The sequence below is a fragment of the Podarcis raffonei genome, chromosome 15, assembly GCF_027172205.1.
Source record: "Podarcis raffonei isolate rPodRaf1 chromosome 15, rPodRaf1.pri, whole genome shotgun sequence".
Taxonomy (NCBI): Eukaryota; Metazoa; Chordata; class Lepidosauria; order Squamata; family Lacertidae; genus Podarcis; species Podarcis raffonei.
The window spans coordinates 10,627,603-10,646,409 of NC_070616.1; the positions used below are offsets into that span (position 1 = coordinate 10,627,603).

General features: G+C 43.1%; 1 protein-coding gene across 10 annotated transcripts in view; it reads right to left on the bottom strand.

Annotated features, from left to right (window-relative positions):
- Positions 1–18,807, bottom strand: part of AUTS2 (activator of transcription and developmental regulator AUTS2) — a 689,545-nt gene that overhangs the window by 399,159 nt on the left and 271,579 nt on the right. For 9 of the 10 annotated variants that reach the window (XM_053367370.1, XM_053367367.1, XM_053367366.1 and 6 more), the window contains one exon: positions 16,693–16,728. The exons of the other annotated variant lie outside the window; for it this stretch is intronic. In XM_053367370.1, coding sequence (XP_053223345.1) covers positions 16,693–16,728 — 36 coding nt within the window. The remainder of the gene's footprint in view (positions 1–16,692; positions 16,729–18,807) is intronic. 10 annotated transcript variants of the gene reach the window in all.

Genomic DNA, 18,807 nt, shown 5'->3' on the forward strand with positions numbered 1-18,807 from the left:
GTTCCTCAGCAGTAGATGTCCTTGCATAAATGAGAGTGGATGAATCAAGTCCTGTGCAAGGCATTTGGTTCCTCAGCAGTAGATGTCCTTGCATAAATGAGAGTGGATAGCTCAGTTGGTTAGAGTGTGGTGCTGATAACGCCAAGGTTGCAGGTTCGATCCCTGTATGGGACAGCTGAATATTCCTACATTGGAGGGAGTTGGACTAGGTGATCCCTTCCAACTCTACAGTTCTAGGATTCTATGTCCAGACTCTGTGGGCCATGGTGGCATGGAAAATTCTTCTGGGGGCTGCTGTCCCTCAGTCTCAGACACAGTGGCCATCTGATCTCCACCAAAAGGATCAGAGGCCTGAACCTGGTCTGGCTCCTTACCTAGAGATTCTGCAGCTAGAACATATGGTTGGTTGCTATTCATCGTTTACTGAATACTGAATAGTTCATTTATTTTTTATATATATTCTCGTTGATTTTCATTGTAAACCACTTTTGAGTATTTTAACAGAAAAAAACAGGTCCAAATCTAATCACAAGAGTTTGCTGAACGTCCTTTACTTGGCCATTTCCTCATATGGACTATTTAAATAGACCCTCTCAACTCTTCTTTTTTTTTAAAAAAATATATACACCAGGGGCACTGCTACTGCTGACAAACATTAAAATTAATTGACCCGGAGATTGTGCGAAGTGTATTTACGGGATAATGGTGGCCCATTATATATGCAGTTAACAGGGCACTGAATTTTCAAAGGCTCCTGGAGTATAAAAAATGAACATGTACAACATTTCAGATGAGCAAAGTTCACCATCATTACTTGAAGTGCCAGCCTGATTACCCGGTTTCCCAGCTCCATTTCTGACGAGCTGCACTAAGATTTACAAATCCTTAAAAAGAGCAAAAATCAATCAAAGAGTTGTCTCTCCAGGAAATCATGCCAAACACTCTTGCGGGCATGTATGATGCTGAGGCTACCATCCCATGTGTGCTTAAGTGGGATTAAGTCATAGGACTGTAGAGTTGGAAGGGATCACAAATGTCATCTACTCCAACCCCCTGAAATGCAGGATTCACAGCTAAAGAATCCCTGACGGATGGCAATTCAACCTTTCTGTAAAAACCTCAAATGAAGGAGAGTCCACCATGTTCTGAGGGAGTCTGTTCCACTGTCAAACAGCTCTGACCGTCGGAAAGGTCTTCCTAATGTTTAGTCAGAATTTCCCTTCTCAACATCGGATTGGGTCCTCCCCTCTGGAGCAGCAAAAAAACAAGCTTAAACCATGATAGCTAATTTCCCTTCAGAAACCAGACAGGCAGTCCTATTGACATCAGAGAGGCTTACTTCTGAGTAGGCCCAGGCTGCACCTCTTTTTCAATAAACAACACACAAACACACATTTTGTGTTTAGGGAAGCCAAATATGAATAAAATTTCAATACACCTTGATGCCAATGGGTTAAACTGAATGAACACACATACACACACCCCACAACATAAATTTCTTCTGCATGTTACAAAACTGCTAGAGTCTTAAAACAACTACAAAGAGAAGAGAAAAGAAGATCTGCAGATCAGGCCAATGGTTCATCTTTCTATATCCCATAGTGGCCAACCAGATGTCCTAAGCTCTATTCTCCCAACAGTGGTGTAATGATAAATTTTGAAGTGATTGTCATGGCGCTCCCATGGTCACAACCCTCTCCATGTCTGCAAGAAGAGTCTAGAAATACAAGCATCTCTCTCTATATATATACATACACTAGTGGCCACAATTGTGGAAACCTTTTGGAAAAAGTGTATTTCCAAGGTTTGATGGCTTATAACACCTGATTGGCTCTCTAAACACTCATGCTCATTGGCTACATTCAAATCAAGGAAAGCTACTGCATATCAACCTAAGCAAGTTCTGCTTCCTTTTTCTGGTTATTTGACTATAACTTTTGATAGAATACAGATAATTGAATAAACTTTGTTGCATTATATTCTTCATTAAATTATCTTCCCATTGATATATAATTTTATGGTATTACTAATCAAAAAGTGGTGTTATGAGTCATCAAACCTCAAAAATATACTTTTTTCCAAAAAGTTTCCACAATTTTGGCCACTAGTGTAGTTTCCTTGGAGAGAGCTCCATTGAACTTGGCATTGCTTATTTCCAAGTGCCTAGATTCACCTTGTGAAGCTCAAACTAAAACTCTCCAGCCAACTGAAATGCAACTTTTAGCTTTTAATTCTAAATGCAAGCTATCTTGTAAGGAAGTGCTACCATCAAAAGTCCCAGCATGAAGTAGGAATCCCATCAAAGGAAAGGAAAGATGTATCCACCCCTTCTGTTATTTTCCTCATGCTGCTATACTACAACTCCCATGGTTCCTGACCACTGACCTTGTTGTCCAGGCCTGATGGGAGTTGGGCATCTGGCAGGTACCACATGGTCTATGCCAGGCATAGGGAAATTCAGCCCTCCAGATGTTTTTGGGACTGCAACTCCCATCATCCCTAGCTAACAGGACCAGTGGTCAGGGATGATGGGAACTGTAGTCCAAAAACATCTGGAGGGCTGAGTTTGCCTATGCCTGGTCTATGCTAACCAGTCACAGAGACAAACTTAAAACCCTCACTATGACCTCATTCAAAGGAGGTCTGCCAATTGTTCTGGTGCTCTGACAAATGATGTCCTCAATCCTGCTCTGGTCCATGCCAAAGGTCTATGCAGTCCAGCATCATGTTTCATATGAGGGCCAATCAAATGCTTAAAGGACGTCCGTGATGTGAGCTTGAAGACAGTAGACCGCCTCCACTTTTGTTCCCCCAAACTGGGATTCTGTTGAACACTGGCATTACAATTGTGGTGATTTTAGGGTGGGGAAATTTTCTAAGGTCAAGAGCAGAAAGATATGCCTGAACACTGAGGGTTTTCTCTTCTCTTCTTTCTGAGCTCAAACCTTGGAAGATCTGAAGTCAATTGACTGGCCTTCAGATTTCAGTTTGATGTTTTCAGTCATTTGAATTTCGCTGAATTCAGAATCAGTGCAACCATTTCCTGCTGCAGCAATTTAACACGGGACGACATGAGCTTACAAGATGTTCTTGTGCAATGCTGTTCACCAAAGGTAATTACTGTGTAACAAAAAAAATAAAACAAAAACCTGGCATTCCGTCATTAGCTGCACTAAGGAAATTAAGGTCTGTTAACAATGATTTATGGTGCCAAGTGGTAGCTAACAAGAACCAGCCTTTGCAAAAGATATGCACAGACACAAGTCGAAAAGACACGGCAGTGTATTAACTGCAACACTTCCAAACAGCAAGTCACCAGGGTGCCTTTGTGCAAACTCACTCATTTCAGAATGGATAAGCATTTTCACATGAGCAAAATGCATTGAAGTGTTCAGCTTCTGGAGATAAGCGAAGTGTCTGCAACACCAATGTGTCTTGTTTATTGTTATCGCTGATAGTAGGAAAATGCCTTGCGAAGCTAAAACAGCACCACTCTCTCCTTCCGCAGCAACCCCCCACCCCTAGATGTCTTGTTTCTACAGTCATATATATTCATACATGGATATACTTACTTGTCCAAAGATATACCAAAAAAATGATACATTACAAAGTACCTTTTTTTATAATACACCTAAATACTTACTCTAAAAAAAAACAGAGGCAAAAAGAATATTGTAAAAAAGGAAGGAAGGAAGATAAATCAAAGGAAGGGGAAGAGAGAGAATAGAGAAAAATAAAATGATTTCTGGTTCTCTGTCCTGCAGCTAAATATAGTATTCACTCATTGACATCCAACCATTCTATCTTCTGTAAACCATTTCCCCCCCAACTTCAAATCTAGATAATACAAGTTCATCTTCTTTTTCATGAAAAAAGTCCCAGTCCTTAATAAATGTCAATAATAATATTTCTCTAATTAAACACATTGACTTTGCCATCTCAGCCAAGTCCAACAGTTTTATCAGCCATTCCTCTATACTGGGTAAGGCTGCATCTTTGTGCATATAGCAATGTCTCCACTGTATTCATATATTGGAACAATCTTCCATAGCCCTTGTTTCTACAGTCTTAAAGCAACATGTCATAAGCTCTGTTCCAGCAAGGAATTCAGACCTGCAATAAAATGTTGCAGCATGGAGTGCTCATGTTCAGGTTCCCAGGTTCCATTACCTATCCTCTCACAAGTTTTCCATCCCTCCACCCTCAACAGCCAGACTGTTGCTTGCCTACTGAGCGTGCTCAGTCTTCACTGGACTGTTTCAGGTCCCAACCCTCTGCAAGGATAGCCATGCCAAGAACTGAGATCTCAGCTATACATGATAGCAATTTGATTACGTAGAAGCAAAAATAAAAATAAAATAAAATATGGTTTTGGACATTGTTCAGAATAAACAGAAGAGACTATATATTGAAATGAAGAAAATGCTTAAATTGGCTATTCTCAAAAGACCAGAAGCTTTTCTTATATATACAATAGGGAAGGAAGTTCCAAGGAGGATGATCAAACTATTTATGTAGCTAGAATATTATATGCACAGAAATGGAAAGAAGAGAAGTTTTCATTGAGGGAGTAGCAGTTCTTGAAAGTAACCGACTATGCAGAAATGGCAAAGCTGCCAGCAAAATTAAGAGTGCGAAATGATGAACTTTTATAGAAGAATGGAGGCCTTTCATGGACTATTTTTTTTTTTAAAAAAAAGAAATATTACACTCAAATGAAATTGTGGGCAGGATTTGAGATAAAAGCAGTTGAAGAAAAATGACAAAACAGAGAAACTTTTTTTGCAATGGATAAAGACATAATGCAGTAGAAAAGGTTTGAATAAAAACACTGTGGGTGGGAAGTCAACATATGAAAAAATGTATTTGCTTTGATGGTTGTTGTGAAAATTTTATACACAGAGAGAGAGAGAGAGAGAGAGAGAGAGAGAGAGAATAAAAGAATAAGCAGGAAGGATGACTTAAGGACCTTTCTCTTCCATTTTTCCTGTTATTGTCAAGAGTAAAGCAACAACAACGGCTGCTGTGAGTTACCACAAAGGTAAAATTGACAGGTCATTGCTCTGCCTACTCTTGACATGCCCACATGTGCCATGTGAACCCTGGAATGTGGCCACCAGGATAAAAATGTTACCCCCATCCCTGCCTTCCTGGCTATCAGATTGTCCACACTGACCAATGGTCTGACTGAGCTTTCAAGGCTGCTGCATGCTGAGAGAAAAGATGCAAATATGCTGCAGGAAAAGAAACAGGCGCAGAACACAGCCAAAAGTGTGGGAATCAAAACCAAAGAGGGAAGGCTAAAGCTGAAGCAATATTCATCCTGGAGGTGGCGCAATTTCCCTTTCAAAAGGGGGCATGGGAAATGTTGTGCTTTGGGGAGGAAGGATGTGAGAGAGATTCCCATGGGCACTCCAGCCTGGGAGGTGTATTTATTTGCAGTATTTAAAGTCCACTCTTCATTGAACCTTTCCAATCCCGGAGCAGGGAACAAAAAGAAGCGAGGTAAATGAGCAAAATTGCAACAACATAAAATAGTATTTCCAATTTAACAAAATATCGGGCCTCGAGGTCAGATGGGCTGTCAGGTCGTGATGTGCAGATGGATTTGCGGGCCTCCTCAATTTTGCTTCTCCTTACCAGCTGGCACAGACAGTGTTCAAGTTCCTCCAGGGTCCTGGGAGGTAGGTTTGTAGAACCACTCCTTATATAGGGGTCTCTAGGACGAAAGTCAGTCAATAAACCACAGCTGGTGTTTCTCTCCCCTTCCCTTCCAAGTTTGAAGAACAGGTGGGGAGTCAGAAGTGGAAAACATTGACACCTTGCAGTAGTGTAAGCCAAACCTTCCCGCCCCCCTCACCAGAAAACTTTATGGAATTTGTCCTAATATCTCTCCAATTTCAGGCTGATTTCTTGTCACCTCAACCTCCAAACTGTTGAGAAAAGCATAATACCCTCCAACATTTCTCCTATTCAATTATTAGGGACGCAAGTGGCGCTGTGGGTTAAACCACAGAGCCTAGGACTTGCCGATCAGAAGGTCGGCAGTTCAAATCCCCGCGACGGGGTGAGCTCCCGTTGCTCGGTCCCTGCTCCTGCCAACCTAGCAGTTTGAAAGCACGTCAAAGTGCAAGTAGATAAATAGGTACCGCTCCAGCAGGAAGGTAATTGGTGTTTCTGTGCGCTGCTCTGGTTCACCAGAAGCAGCTTAGTCATGCTGGCCACATGACCCGGAAGCTGTACACCAGCTCCCTTGGCCAATAAAGTGAGATGAGCGCCACAACCCCAGAGTCGGTCATGACTGGACCTAATAGTCAGGGGTCCCTTTACCTTTATTCAATTATTATTATTAGTATTGTATTGTATTGTATATCCCGCCCATCTGACTGAGTTGCCCCACATACATTAAAACATAATAAAACATTAAATCTTAAAAAAAAACCACTTCCCTATATAGGGCTGCATTGAGATATCTTCTAAAGGTTGTATAGTTACTTTTCTCTTTGGCTCAAGGGTCATAGAACTCTGTACCCTCCAACATTTCCCCAATGAAAATAGGGACATCCTAACTGAAAGCAGGACATGCTGGGATCAAATCAGAAACTGGGGCTGCTTCTGTAAATCCAGGACTGTCCCTGGAAAATAGGGACACTTGGAGGGGCGCAGAGAGAGAGAGAGAGAGAGAGAGAGAGAGAGAGAGAGAGCTCTAATTGAAAATCCCCAATGTGGTGCTTCCACTTTGGAAGCAAGAGCAGGTAATTCAGAATTCTGAGACCCAGGGAAAACTGAGAGGTGATTTCTGGAAGCATGCCTGGTTTACTTCAACACAACACACACACACACACACACAAACACACAGTGTTGTGTCACTGTGTGAGAATGTGAAATGGTCCGTGCTTGGCCTGTTGTGTCTGAGAGTGCAAGCACAGCTTCCCTGCAGTTCCTGCTCTGAAAAGACGGCGGCTCTTCCTCGGGGTCCTTGCCTTAACACAGCTGTCTCCTTGCTCCGCTCTCCAGGGAAGGGCTTCTGGAATGTCATGCAACAACGCACCATGCGAAGTCCCAGCGGCATCTGCAGCAACAGCGCAAACAGCTGTTGAACTCGCAGCCTTTTAGGTCCGTCTTTACGAAGGCAACAGAGAAAGCTACATCCTAAGGGAGCGTTTCTGCAACGTATGCTTCCCAGCTCTCGCCAGATTGGGTGCAGATTAAAGGCCTCCCCAGCCGAGAACTGGAGAGACAGATTGTTTGGTAGCTGATGAGCAAATGTCAAAACATCTCAACCACTCTCCTTCTCCGTAATAATAATAACAATCATAAAAATCATCATCATCATCTCGCACCAACCTCACCTTCCAGAATTCACAACTAAACAGCAATCCAATGTGGGAATCCGCCAATATTAAAAAGGAATGTTGAGATATAATGACACTACCTGAACTGTTTATTTAAAGCTGAATTATGCCACTTTAAACTGCTGTGGCTTCCCCTGAAAGAATCCTGTGAACTGTAGCTTGTTAAGCACGTTAAGAGTTATATGCACCTCACAGTTCTAGCAAATCCCCCAGCCTTTCTCTGATGAAAACAGGGGTGTCCTATTCTATTAGTAGTAGTAGTAGTAGTAGTAGTAGTAGTAGTCAGGCATGGCCAAACTTGGCCCTCCAGATGTTTTGGGACTACAACTCCCATCATCCCTAGCTAACAGGACCAGTGGCCAGGAATGATGGGAATTGTAGTCCCAAAACATCTGGAGGGCCAAGTTTGGCCATGCCTGGTAGTAGTGGTAGCATTTATACCCCACCCATCTGACTGGGTCGCCCCAGCCATTCTGGGTATCTAACCAACATATATAAAAACATAATACACTATTAAACGTTAAACAACTTTCCTCTACAGGGCTGCCTTCAGATGTCTTCTAAAGGTTGTATAGTTACCCATCTCCTTGGTTTCGGGGTTGCATAACTCCATACCCTCAACATTTCTCAGATGAAAATAGGGACATTGAGGGAAAGCAGGACATTCTGGGACCAAATCAGAAACTGGGGCAGTTTGTTTTTATCTATGTTGGAAGCCGCCCAGGTGGCTGGGGCAACCCAATGTATAAATAAGTGAGGAATAAATAATAAAATTATTATTATTAAGGAATAGGATGTCCCTATTTTCATTGGAGGCTATGCATTTCATCTTGACAGAAAAAAATCATGCAATTATAGTAGCAGTAAGCAGCAGCAACATGCTAAAGATAAAATGGCTCTTTACCAGATTCACTGTGTTTATTCAGCAGCAAATATTCCAGTCAGAAATATATGTTTCCTTCTTGACAGTAATGACTGCTTCCCCCCCCAAAAAAAAATCGTGTTTGAATGCTAATGATACATGGATGCAAAAAATTCCAGTTTGCCTGCAATTGGATTACTGTAGTCAGATAACAGATATTGTGGGAGTTTCTGTGCAACTTATAAGTACTCACTCATTCTTCCAGATATTTGATTCGCCCTCCTCCCCTCCATTTTCTTCTTATTTTGTCTAGCGCAGGCCTAAGTTCCATCTGGCTGATGCAAGAGCCACCATACATAGAGTGATAATCTTACCTTCTCCGAAGTATTTTCTTCTTCAAATAAAATTAAATGGCAAGAGCCCGGATAGGTTATTTATTCATACACTTACATCCTGATTGAGACACTCAAGTACCAGAGCCGCAGAAACTATAGCAGGAGCTAAAATTATGTAAAATCGTCACAAATAACTCCCCTAGCCCCATAACGAAATACACATTGAAACACTGGTGTCTTGGCCTGACACAATGGCTGCATTCGCATAGCAGTTCATTCTGTTTCCCTGACGTTTCCCTATCTGTCAATATCTGCATTATATTTGAGCTCTCAGCTCTCACCTGTGTCTCCCAGAAGCTGTCAGCAAGTGACGGGGGCCAAACCCCAGGAAATGGCTTTGATTGGCTGGCTAAAGCAGGTAAGGGTAGACAATGGGTCTCAAACCCTCAGTGAGTTAGGGACTTCCCCTGCGTGCGAAGACAGGCTCCAGCAGATTGAGTGGAGGAGACCAATTGTGGGGCCAGTGGTCAAGAAGGCGGTTACTGCATGTGCTATAGAGAGAAGTGAGGGGCAGATGGGGCTCATCAACCTGCGAAGGTAGGGGAAGGAAAACTCGGATCCTGGCTTCTGCTGGCTTGCATGATATCTTCAGGAGAAGAGAGTGGAGTCCCTGAGACCATTGCATGGCCCCAGCAACTCCTGCAGCTAAGCTGGTACCAAATGTATTGGTCTCCTTTTCTTTGGACCACGTCAGCAAGGCAAAGAGTAGGGTCTTGTTGCCTGGGCAGTCCAGGACCTCTATACATACTACCAAGAGATCACTTAGGTGCTTCTAATTCGGGAGGCAGCAATTATGAGTTATCAGTCTCTGCAGCCGCAGCAGGCACTGTGATTCTCCAGAAGTTTGGCTTCACCCCTGGAGGCACACTCCATTGTCTCTCGAGACAGACGGGTGCTGACAACAACATAAATTAAAAGCCACTTCCTGAATATGGCACAAATTTAGTGTTCATTTCTGCGTTGTTTTGCTTCCAGAAAAATAGACATTTGCAGATAACCTGCAAATGAGTGCTAGACTTGCATTATATTCCACTCTGTTTCTGGAAATGGCTTTTATATAATGTGAAAGTTCAGATATACAGTCATACCTCGGGTTACAGATGCTTTGGGTTGTGCAATTTTGGGTTGCGCACTGCACCGAACCTGGAAGTACCAGAACTGGTTACTTCCGGGTTTCGCCGCTTGCGCATGCGCAGAAGCGCTAAAGCGCACTTTGTGCATTCACAGAAGCACTGAATCACAACCTGCGCGTGCGCACACGCGGCGCTGTGTGTTGCGAACGTGCTTCCCACATGGATCATGTTCACAACCCGAGTGTCCACTGTAATGCAGAAAAAAAGGCACAGAAATGTCAGGAAAACAGAATAAACTCCCGTGTGAATGCAGCCTAAGCTATATACACATATACATATATCGCCTTTGAAATGCACAAGGGGCTGTTTGTTCGCTGTGCACTTTAGCACATAATGATTTACACTTTGCACATATCTTTGCGTAATCACAACATCAAAAGCAGCAGCTACTATCCAGGTTGTCTAAACACACAAGAGGGCATGTTTCCAAACTAATACACAATCGTCATTCTCCTCCCCTCAATTGGTGTTAACACAGACTTTTTTTAAAAATGCCTACCCACACTTGTGTATATCACAGCCTTTCAAAAGAGAGAGACTGGAAAATGGTGTGTTGATATACTGATGCCAGCTTAGGTTCCATGGTGGAAGAAAGCTGAGGGAGAAATGCAAAATAAATAAAATAAAATAAATGAAGGCATTATCAGCACACCTATAAAGAAGACTCAAGAGGCAAAGTCGATGGTAAAAGAGTTATATTTATTAAATATAACAAATTAGGGGATCCGCGCAGCCCAAGTAAACAGGTTAGCCAAATCACTGGAGTCCAGGCAGGTGAGTTATCCAATAAGAAATGATGGAATCTTTTTTTAATCTCCCGGGCATGTTTACAGCTGCAAAATGTGGCCACACAGCAAGGAGTTAGAAAGAAATTCTCCCTCCTTGCTATGTGACCCTTGGATATATGAACCTGACATGCACACTGTGGCCCCACTGTCAAGCGTTCGCAGACTCCCCACACCGAATTCCTACTCGGCTCCCAAATAGGGGACTAGCAAAGCCCACAATGTAAAGTGGGGGGAGATGGGTGCTACAAAGAAGAAGGATGAGTGGGGGCACAGCAAGCTTAAGGAGGCTGGCAAGCACCTCTTCCTTATTAGGGGTCAGGGACTGGGCAGAGGAGGAATGGTGGAGAACGTCTCTCCATCCTGACCCTTCCAGGGAGGAGGAAGAGGAAGACAGTATAGATTTACAACAGGGGTTTGAGAGAGGTCGCACCTCAGAGGCAGAAAGTTGGGAAATTATGGGAGAGCCAAAAGAACACTGAGCTGACACATTGTCCTTAGAAAGCATTCCAGACCTTCCATCTCCCAGAACCTGGTGAGCTTTAACAGTAGGAGAGCAAAGAGCTCAAAGACAGAGGACATGTAGCAGCACCCGTAGAGGAGATGATGAGAATGAGGAATAAGGAAGTGGGAGAGAAGGGGGGTGGAGATTCACTCAGGGTGCCATTATCCAAGAGTCTGGGTTCTATAGCCTCTCTCTGTAAAGATTGAAATAAAAAAGGACGGTAAGAAACCTTTCCTTGTCTTTATACTTTCTTGGACAACTAGCCGGAAGCTGCTGACAGCGTCCCGGCATTTGGTTTATAAGTCCATGTGCCCTGAAACAGGACCTCGGTGGGAAGAATCTACTCCAGGCTTCTTCTCAGAGGAAGAGGGGTGTGGTAGCTGACCCCTATTTGATGGTGGAAGCAGATAGTGCAAATAGATTTAAGCATGTACAAAGCTCTCCTAGTAAAATCAAAAGGACTTAAAATCAACAGGACTTAAAATTGTGACTGGGTTATGTTGGGTGTGCATATATTCAGATGTGCGCAGGGAAGCCAGTGTGGTGGAGCCCAGTGCAAACAGTGATGGGCAGACTTTTTTCACCTTGCATTTGGAATTGGATGATTATACATGGCAATGCTCTGCAAACTACACAGGCAAAATTTGAGATTTAAAAATTAGGGAGAAATTTGATTTGGGTTGCATTTGAAGCCCAAACTACCAAATCCACCCTTTCTGAAATCACGGGGGAATCAAAACGCAGCTAGCCTTCAAAATTAGCACTTATCCAAATTTTGCGAGGCAGTTCGCCAACCAAGCAATGGCTAGATTAGGGTATAATGTGCATAAAAATGAAAATAACACTCTAGGAGAAATTCTTTATAAATATTTTTATTATGAGAAATTCACACTAAAATGATGGGTTTTTTTAATGTATATATAGATGACAAAATGTAGAGAACTGAATTTAAGATTCAAAGCATGAGAAACTAAGAGTACTGAAACTGACAGTTCCGTTTATCTCTAGCTGAAGCTAGAAAATAAACTAGGAGAGGAAAGCAGGCTGACTCCATAAAACACCTGAATATTTGGAACCCAAAATGGTACTGTAAATTTTGGTGATGCTGCACCACCCATTTCAAGGCACCATGGTCTCCCAAGAGTGAAGATGTGAATTCCTATGGGGGAAGGGAAGGAAGGAGTAGGCAGGAGAGATGGATAGATAGAAAGAACTAGCCTGCCTGAGCTCAAACAAAGTGGCCCATGCTTTGGGAACGGCAGCAGGGGTGGGAAAAGAAAAGACAGTGCCACATTGTTAGCACACAGCCTGTCTGTTATTGACAGCTTGAGCGGACTGCAGATTTCATGACAGCTGCAGCTATTGACACCTCATCTTGTTTTCAGGAGGTGTGCACCATGCCCAGGATGCTAAAAAAAGTTTATTTTCCTCAGTAACTGATGACAGACGGATGGATGGCTGTTGGTGGAAGAGGTGTTGTTGTGAAGGAGACGAACAGTACAGAGGGAGTCGGTCTAAACGAGGCTGTTGACATTTTGGCAAAAACTAAGGCGGGATGACTAGGAAGCCAGTTAAGAGTCTATAGGTAGGTCCCATTGCTGTAGATAGGAGTGATGTAAAGGTTAAAAAGAAGAGCACTCAAGGTGGTTGAAGTGAATGAGTAAATAAGTGGATAGCTAAGCCCATGGGTAGAAAACCTGTGGTCCTCAGGATGTAATTGGTTGCGGGAGTTGGGCATGTTTAGCCCGAAGAAGAGACAACTGAGATATAATAGCCATTTCCAAATATCTAAAGGGCTGTCACATGGAAGTTTGAGCAGGCTTGTTTTCTGCTACTCTAGAGGGTAGGACCTAAACCAATTGATTCATATTACAAGAAAGGAGATTCCAACTAAACTTTCTGACAGTAAGAGATGTTTGATAGTGGAACAGACTCCCTCGGGAGGGAGTTTGTTAAGCAGAGGTTGGGTGGCCATCTGTCAGGGATTATTTAGCTGTGACTCCTGCATGATGGGTGGTGCTGTTGGACTAGACAACTTTTGGGATCCCTTCCATCTTTACAGTTCTATGATTTTATGATTCTGTCTCCATTAAGTCCCAACAAACATGGCTGGTGCCCATGGTTGATGGGAGCTGTAATCTTGCAACATTTGGAGTGCCATAGGTTCCTCACCCCTGACTTAGCCAGTAGATGGTAAGGAAGGACATCTGCCTGGCATGCACAAGGCCCCAGGCATATTCAGGTACAGCTGGAAGAGACTCCTAGAGTCAAAACCTTGGAAGCCCACCACCAATCAGCATAGACAGTTCTGAGCTAACTGGACTAATGGTCTGATTCAGTAGAAGGCAGCTTCTTCTGTTCCTAGGTTTGAGGGTGATCCTTACAGAGGAAGAAATAAAAACAAGTTCCCAGTACATGATATCTTGATACCCCCTTTGTTCCTAACACTGCTTGTCTCCCACCTGGTTCTCTTAGAAGATTGAAGGTTAGAAGCTAGTGTCATCCAATGAACATAAACTGGGCAGGTGGGCTCTACATGGACAAAAGGCTTCAGAAAGAGTTTCAACAGAGTTTTACTTACATACCACATAAACCTCAAGCTATGCCTGGTTTCCTGGCTTTGCCTTCCTCTACAGCAGGCATGACCAACTTCAAGTACTACTTGTACTTGGACTACTGCAATGCACTCTACGTGGGGCTACCTTTGAAGGTGACTCGGAAACTACAACTAATCCAGAATGCGGCAGCTAGACTGGTGACTGGGGGCGGCCGCCGAGACCATATAACACCGGTCTTGAAAGACCTCCATTGGCTCCCAGTACGTTTCCGAGCACAATTCAAAGTGTTGGTGCTGACCTTTAAAGCCCTAAACGGCCTCGGTCCAGTATACCTGAAGGAGCGTCTCCACCTCCATCATTCTGCCCGGACGCTGAGGTCCAGCGCCGAGGGCCTTCTGGCGGTTCCCTCATTGCGAGAAGCAAAGCTACAGGGAACCAGGCAGAGGGCCTTCTCGGTAGTGGCGCCCGCCCTGTGGAACGCCCTTCCAGCAGATGTCAAAGCGATAAACAACTACCTGACATTCAGAAGACATCTTAAGGCAGCCCTGTTCAGGGAAGTTTTTAACGTGTGATATTTTACTGTATTCTTGGTTTCTATGGAAGCCGCCCAGAGTGGCTGGGGAGGCCCAGCCAGATGGGCGGGGTATAAATAATAAATTATTATTATTATTATTATTATTATTATTATTATTATTATTATTATTATGATGTAGGCTGTGATCTACTATACCGTATCAAAACATGGCAGTGATCTACCACACTCTCCCATTGTCATTCTTCAACTTCTTCACTTTAGGGGTGAGGGGTAAGGTGTTGTTGGTGGCCAGGAAAAAACCCTTTCTTTCCTTAGCACGGATTCACGGTTGATTCCATCTCCCTCTTCTAAGTATTACCCAGCTGATTAAGCCACAGGCTGCTCTGTATGGAGGAGGAAGGAATGCCATGCTCCTTTTATCCAGCCTCGTCCCAAATGCGGAACATCGACACCCCCGCACCCCACTTTCCTTTCCTCTCACATTGGACATGCCTGCTCTACAGTACTGTTGCAACAGCACTGAAAGGCAGAGGAGTGCAGTGGTTATAGTGCTGGAGTAGAAGACCTAGGCCCTACCCCTCAGCCATGAAGCTCACTGCTTAACTTTGGGTCACTCTCCCTTCTAAAACAAAGTTTTTTAAAAGAGAAAACACCGACAACGCCCAATGAACAACAGGAAGCAGGCTCCCAAAATCTTTTTACTCCTCTCCCACTTTCAACAGCTGCAAATGGGGGGTGGGCAAAATGGAGGGGAAGCATTTCACAGGAGCCCTAGAAATGGGCTCAGACCGAGTGCTTGTTTCCTTGGTTTTATATGGATAGGGAACAAAACTCTTGCTTTCCGCTACACAAGAGATGAGGTGCTGAGATCACCCAATCCAGTTCCAAGGGTTTGAACACCCCACCCCAAAAATGTGCACATGTATATATGACAGCAAGGAAAAAAGCTGTTCTAAATATTCCCCTTTGAGAAGACACTGCCAACAACCGACAAAGGTTTCACTGATATACCCACGCCGCTGACATTTTTGAAGAGCGAGACTTCATAATAATATCATTTCACATTTATATTCTTCAGGACTCCAAGAATACAATAGCCACGTTCTCCAGAACTGAATGCCCAGTGTACCATTTTGGTATATTGTCCCAACACAGAGACACACGCAGCCTGCTGTTGCATTCCACATCTGGTATACATTGCACACCAAGGCAAAATCTTACATTTTAAAAAATACATACATTTTTTTAAAAAAATAAAAAGAGTGAGTTTGGGGAAAGCTGGTGGGGGTGGGGAAAAACTGACTTAAACCAAAATTCTGTTAAGCATAATAAAAAAAAGCCCAAAACTACTGCCATCCACACACTTGACAATTATAACCAAAGCATCTTATTTGAGCTATGGCAGCTTTGGCTAGTACGAAAATAGCAGAGTCAAAACATTATAAAGACTAACGCAGTTAAATGAAACAAGACCATAAAAAAGCTGTCCTTGTGCCCTCAGGAAAGTTTGGGGGAAGTGAGATGAGTGTCTCGGGTTCCAGCTGGGTCAGGAAGAGCAAGTTGTTTTGAGGCGTAAGCTAGACAATATGCCAGAGATACTCTTGGCAGTAAAACAGGAAGCAAAAAAAACCCCCAAAAAACAAACAAACAGATAAGTAGGGGCAGAGCTGGAGACAAAATAGTGCAGAGACACTGGCTGAAAGGTATTTGACTGTATGGGATTGGCAGAAATGACTGGCAGAATCCGTGACCAGGGAGAAGAGTCGGCAGAAGAAGACTGGAAAAAAATTAAGGACTACTTACAGAAATATTGTAAAATTAAGGAATGTTGAATGATGCTGGATTGAAATTGAGTGGTTTCTAGCTGTAATGGTATAAAGGAACATGAAAAAATGGTTGGATAGAAAATAAGGTGTTTTTATAAGCTGCAATGCTTTGAGTTAAGGATTTGCTGAACAAATAATGTGAAATGGAATACAAGAAGGGGAGGTATGAGGAGGTCAGAGAAATATGTTATTGAAAACTACGTATTATGAACTATATGTCTTTTTTAAATCTTTTTGTTTGTTTTTTGTTTGCATAAAAAATTGAAAATTTTAATAAATATCTTTTTTAAAAAAAGAAAGGTATAGACATTTGGGTAGAGGTAAAAGAAAGGTGGTGTGTGGTTCTGAGGGAAAACAGCAAGGAACCTGGGCAGTGGTGGGCCAGGCAAAAGAGGGGGCACAGACCCCCAAAAGAGTTTGGGAGACTGAATTCACAAGTGTTAGGAAGGTTGCAGCCCTGTTCTACCACCATGTCTCTGCAGGTACTCAAACAGTTGACCAAAATCCATCAGCTTCACATTCCATTCCATTAATTTTATTTCAGTTCTGTCGAGCATCGGAGAGGTAAACAAGATCAATCACAGATACGTAAATACCCCACCCCCAGGGTCTCACAGAAGGCTCAATGAAAGAATATGTGGCTATATTTATGGCATTGATGATTTGACTCAGAATTTGTGTATAGACATCTCCTACACCTTTCCAAAACATCCATCTAAAAAGTCGAAATCCACTTACGAAGTAGCCTGTTCCCAAGCTGGATGGGGCTGAGCTCTGGAAGAGAAAACAAAATAGATACATCAGAGACCTCTCTCTCCCTCTCTCCCTCTCTTCTTCTTCTTCTTCTTCTTCTTCTTCTTCTTCTTCTTCTTCAACCTGCATCTTTCATCACCAGCTCTTTTTAAATAAATAAATCAAGTTTCTCATCAACACAACACTGTTTGCCCCTTGTCATCCACTGGTGAAACAAACACACTTCCGTTCCCTTATTCTTTCCTCCACACCCTTTTTTTACATTTCTCAACAGCTCGCCGACAGTAACGTGCTATTTACTGAAAATCCAGACTCCAGCGGTGGGTGTAATTGCCAATTTATTTGACAGGCAGCTGGGTAATGAATTAATGATGGCATTTCGGCCTATGCTGAGACTAAATAGACACACATCAACCAACCTCCATGACATGCTGGCATCCGATGCCCTGGACTCCAGCTACTTAGCTTTGTGGCAGGGAAGGGGTGGGCAGGAGAGGAGAGCGAGTGGGAGATGGGGGTGGCTGAGAATCCCTAGACGAACAGCATTCAAAGGGAAATGACCCTGTGGGTTTGGATGAATGGATGTCACTTCTTTCTTTACTTTCCCTTGCAACATATGAGTTTGCTTGTCAACTTATTCCCCAGTGTTAGCTCAGTTGGTTTTCATAGGCCCCATCTGCACATTTTAAGAACTACCACACCACTTTAAACCATCACATCAGCCACCCCCAAAGAACCCTGGGAGTTGTAGTTCATTAAGGGTGCTGAGAGTTGTTAGGAGACAATTTGAATCTACTGTGCAAAATCTGGGCGCACAACTTCGACATCTGGGGGGAAAGCTTGAAAATTTAAAATGAGCATGAGTTGGCCCGAGTTCTCTTACTTATTAGAGAAAGACCATCAATGGTCCATTCAGCAGGTGAACTCACAAAATAGACTTCTGCATACAGTGGTACCTCAGGTTACATACGCTTCAGGTTACAGACTCCGCTAACCCAGAAATAGTGCTTCAGGTTAAGAACTTTGCTTCAGGATGAGAACAGAAATCGTGCTTTGGCGGTGCGGTGGCAGCAGGAGGCCCCATTAGCTAAAGTGGTGCTTCAGGTTAAGAACAGTTTCAGGTTAAGTATGGACTTCTGGAACAAATTAAGTACTTAACCCAAGGTACCACTGTATTTGGTTAGGGCTACACTGGCAATTCCCAGGAGAACAGCAAGAGTCGAAAGCTGTTTTTCTCACTTATGGTCAGTTTTGTTTTGTTTTATTAATGAATTTGTTAAAGTTACAGTGGTACCTCAGTTCTTGGACATAATCCGTTCCAGAAGACCGTTCGACTTCCGAAACGTTCGAAAACCAAGGCACAAAGGGCTGGCTGCAAGTTCAGTTGGAAAAATTGGAAAACACACAGCGGAAGCCGTTTGACCTTTGAGGCGCATTCGAACATGGAAGCACTACTTCTGGGTTTTCAGCATTCGAAAACCGAAATGTTCAGCTTCTGAGACTCTTGAATACTGAGGTACCACTGTATATCCTACTTTTCCTCCAAGGGGCTCAAATGGGTCTCCTCCGTCTCCATTTTGTCCTTTCAACAACTCTGTGAGGTGGGGTAGACGGAGAGTCAACAACTGGTCCAAGGTCACCCAGTGAGCTTCAAGGCTGAGTGCGGATCAGAACCCCAGTTTCAGAGGTCTTAGTCCAACACTCTAACCACTACACCATGCTGGTGTTTTAGGTCCACTTGGGTCTCCAGCTGTTTCAGACTACAGTTCCCATAATCCCTGATCACTGGTCCTGCTAGCTAGGGATGATGGGAGTTGTAGTCCAAAAACAGCTGAAGACTCGAGTTTGGGAAATACTGCTATAAGTCATCATAAATACATTACTAGAATTTAGATGAACTTGTATTACATTTTGTGGCAACAAACACAAGAAACCATTTGTTACAAACTATAATTATACTGTTGTAGCTTATTCTTAATTTTCAACTAGTGAGTTGTTCTTGATTTCTTCCCCTTGGTGAAGAATTGGTGGCAAGAAAAGTAAACAATTGTTACAGCAGTTCTGTGAACATTTTTGGATGTACTGAGGTTGTGGTACACC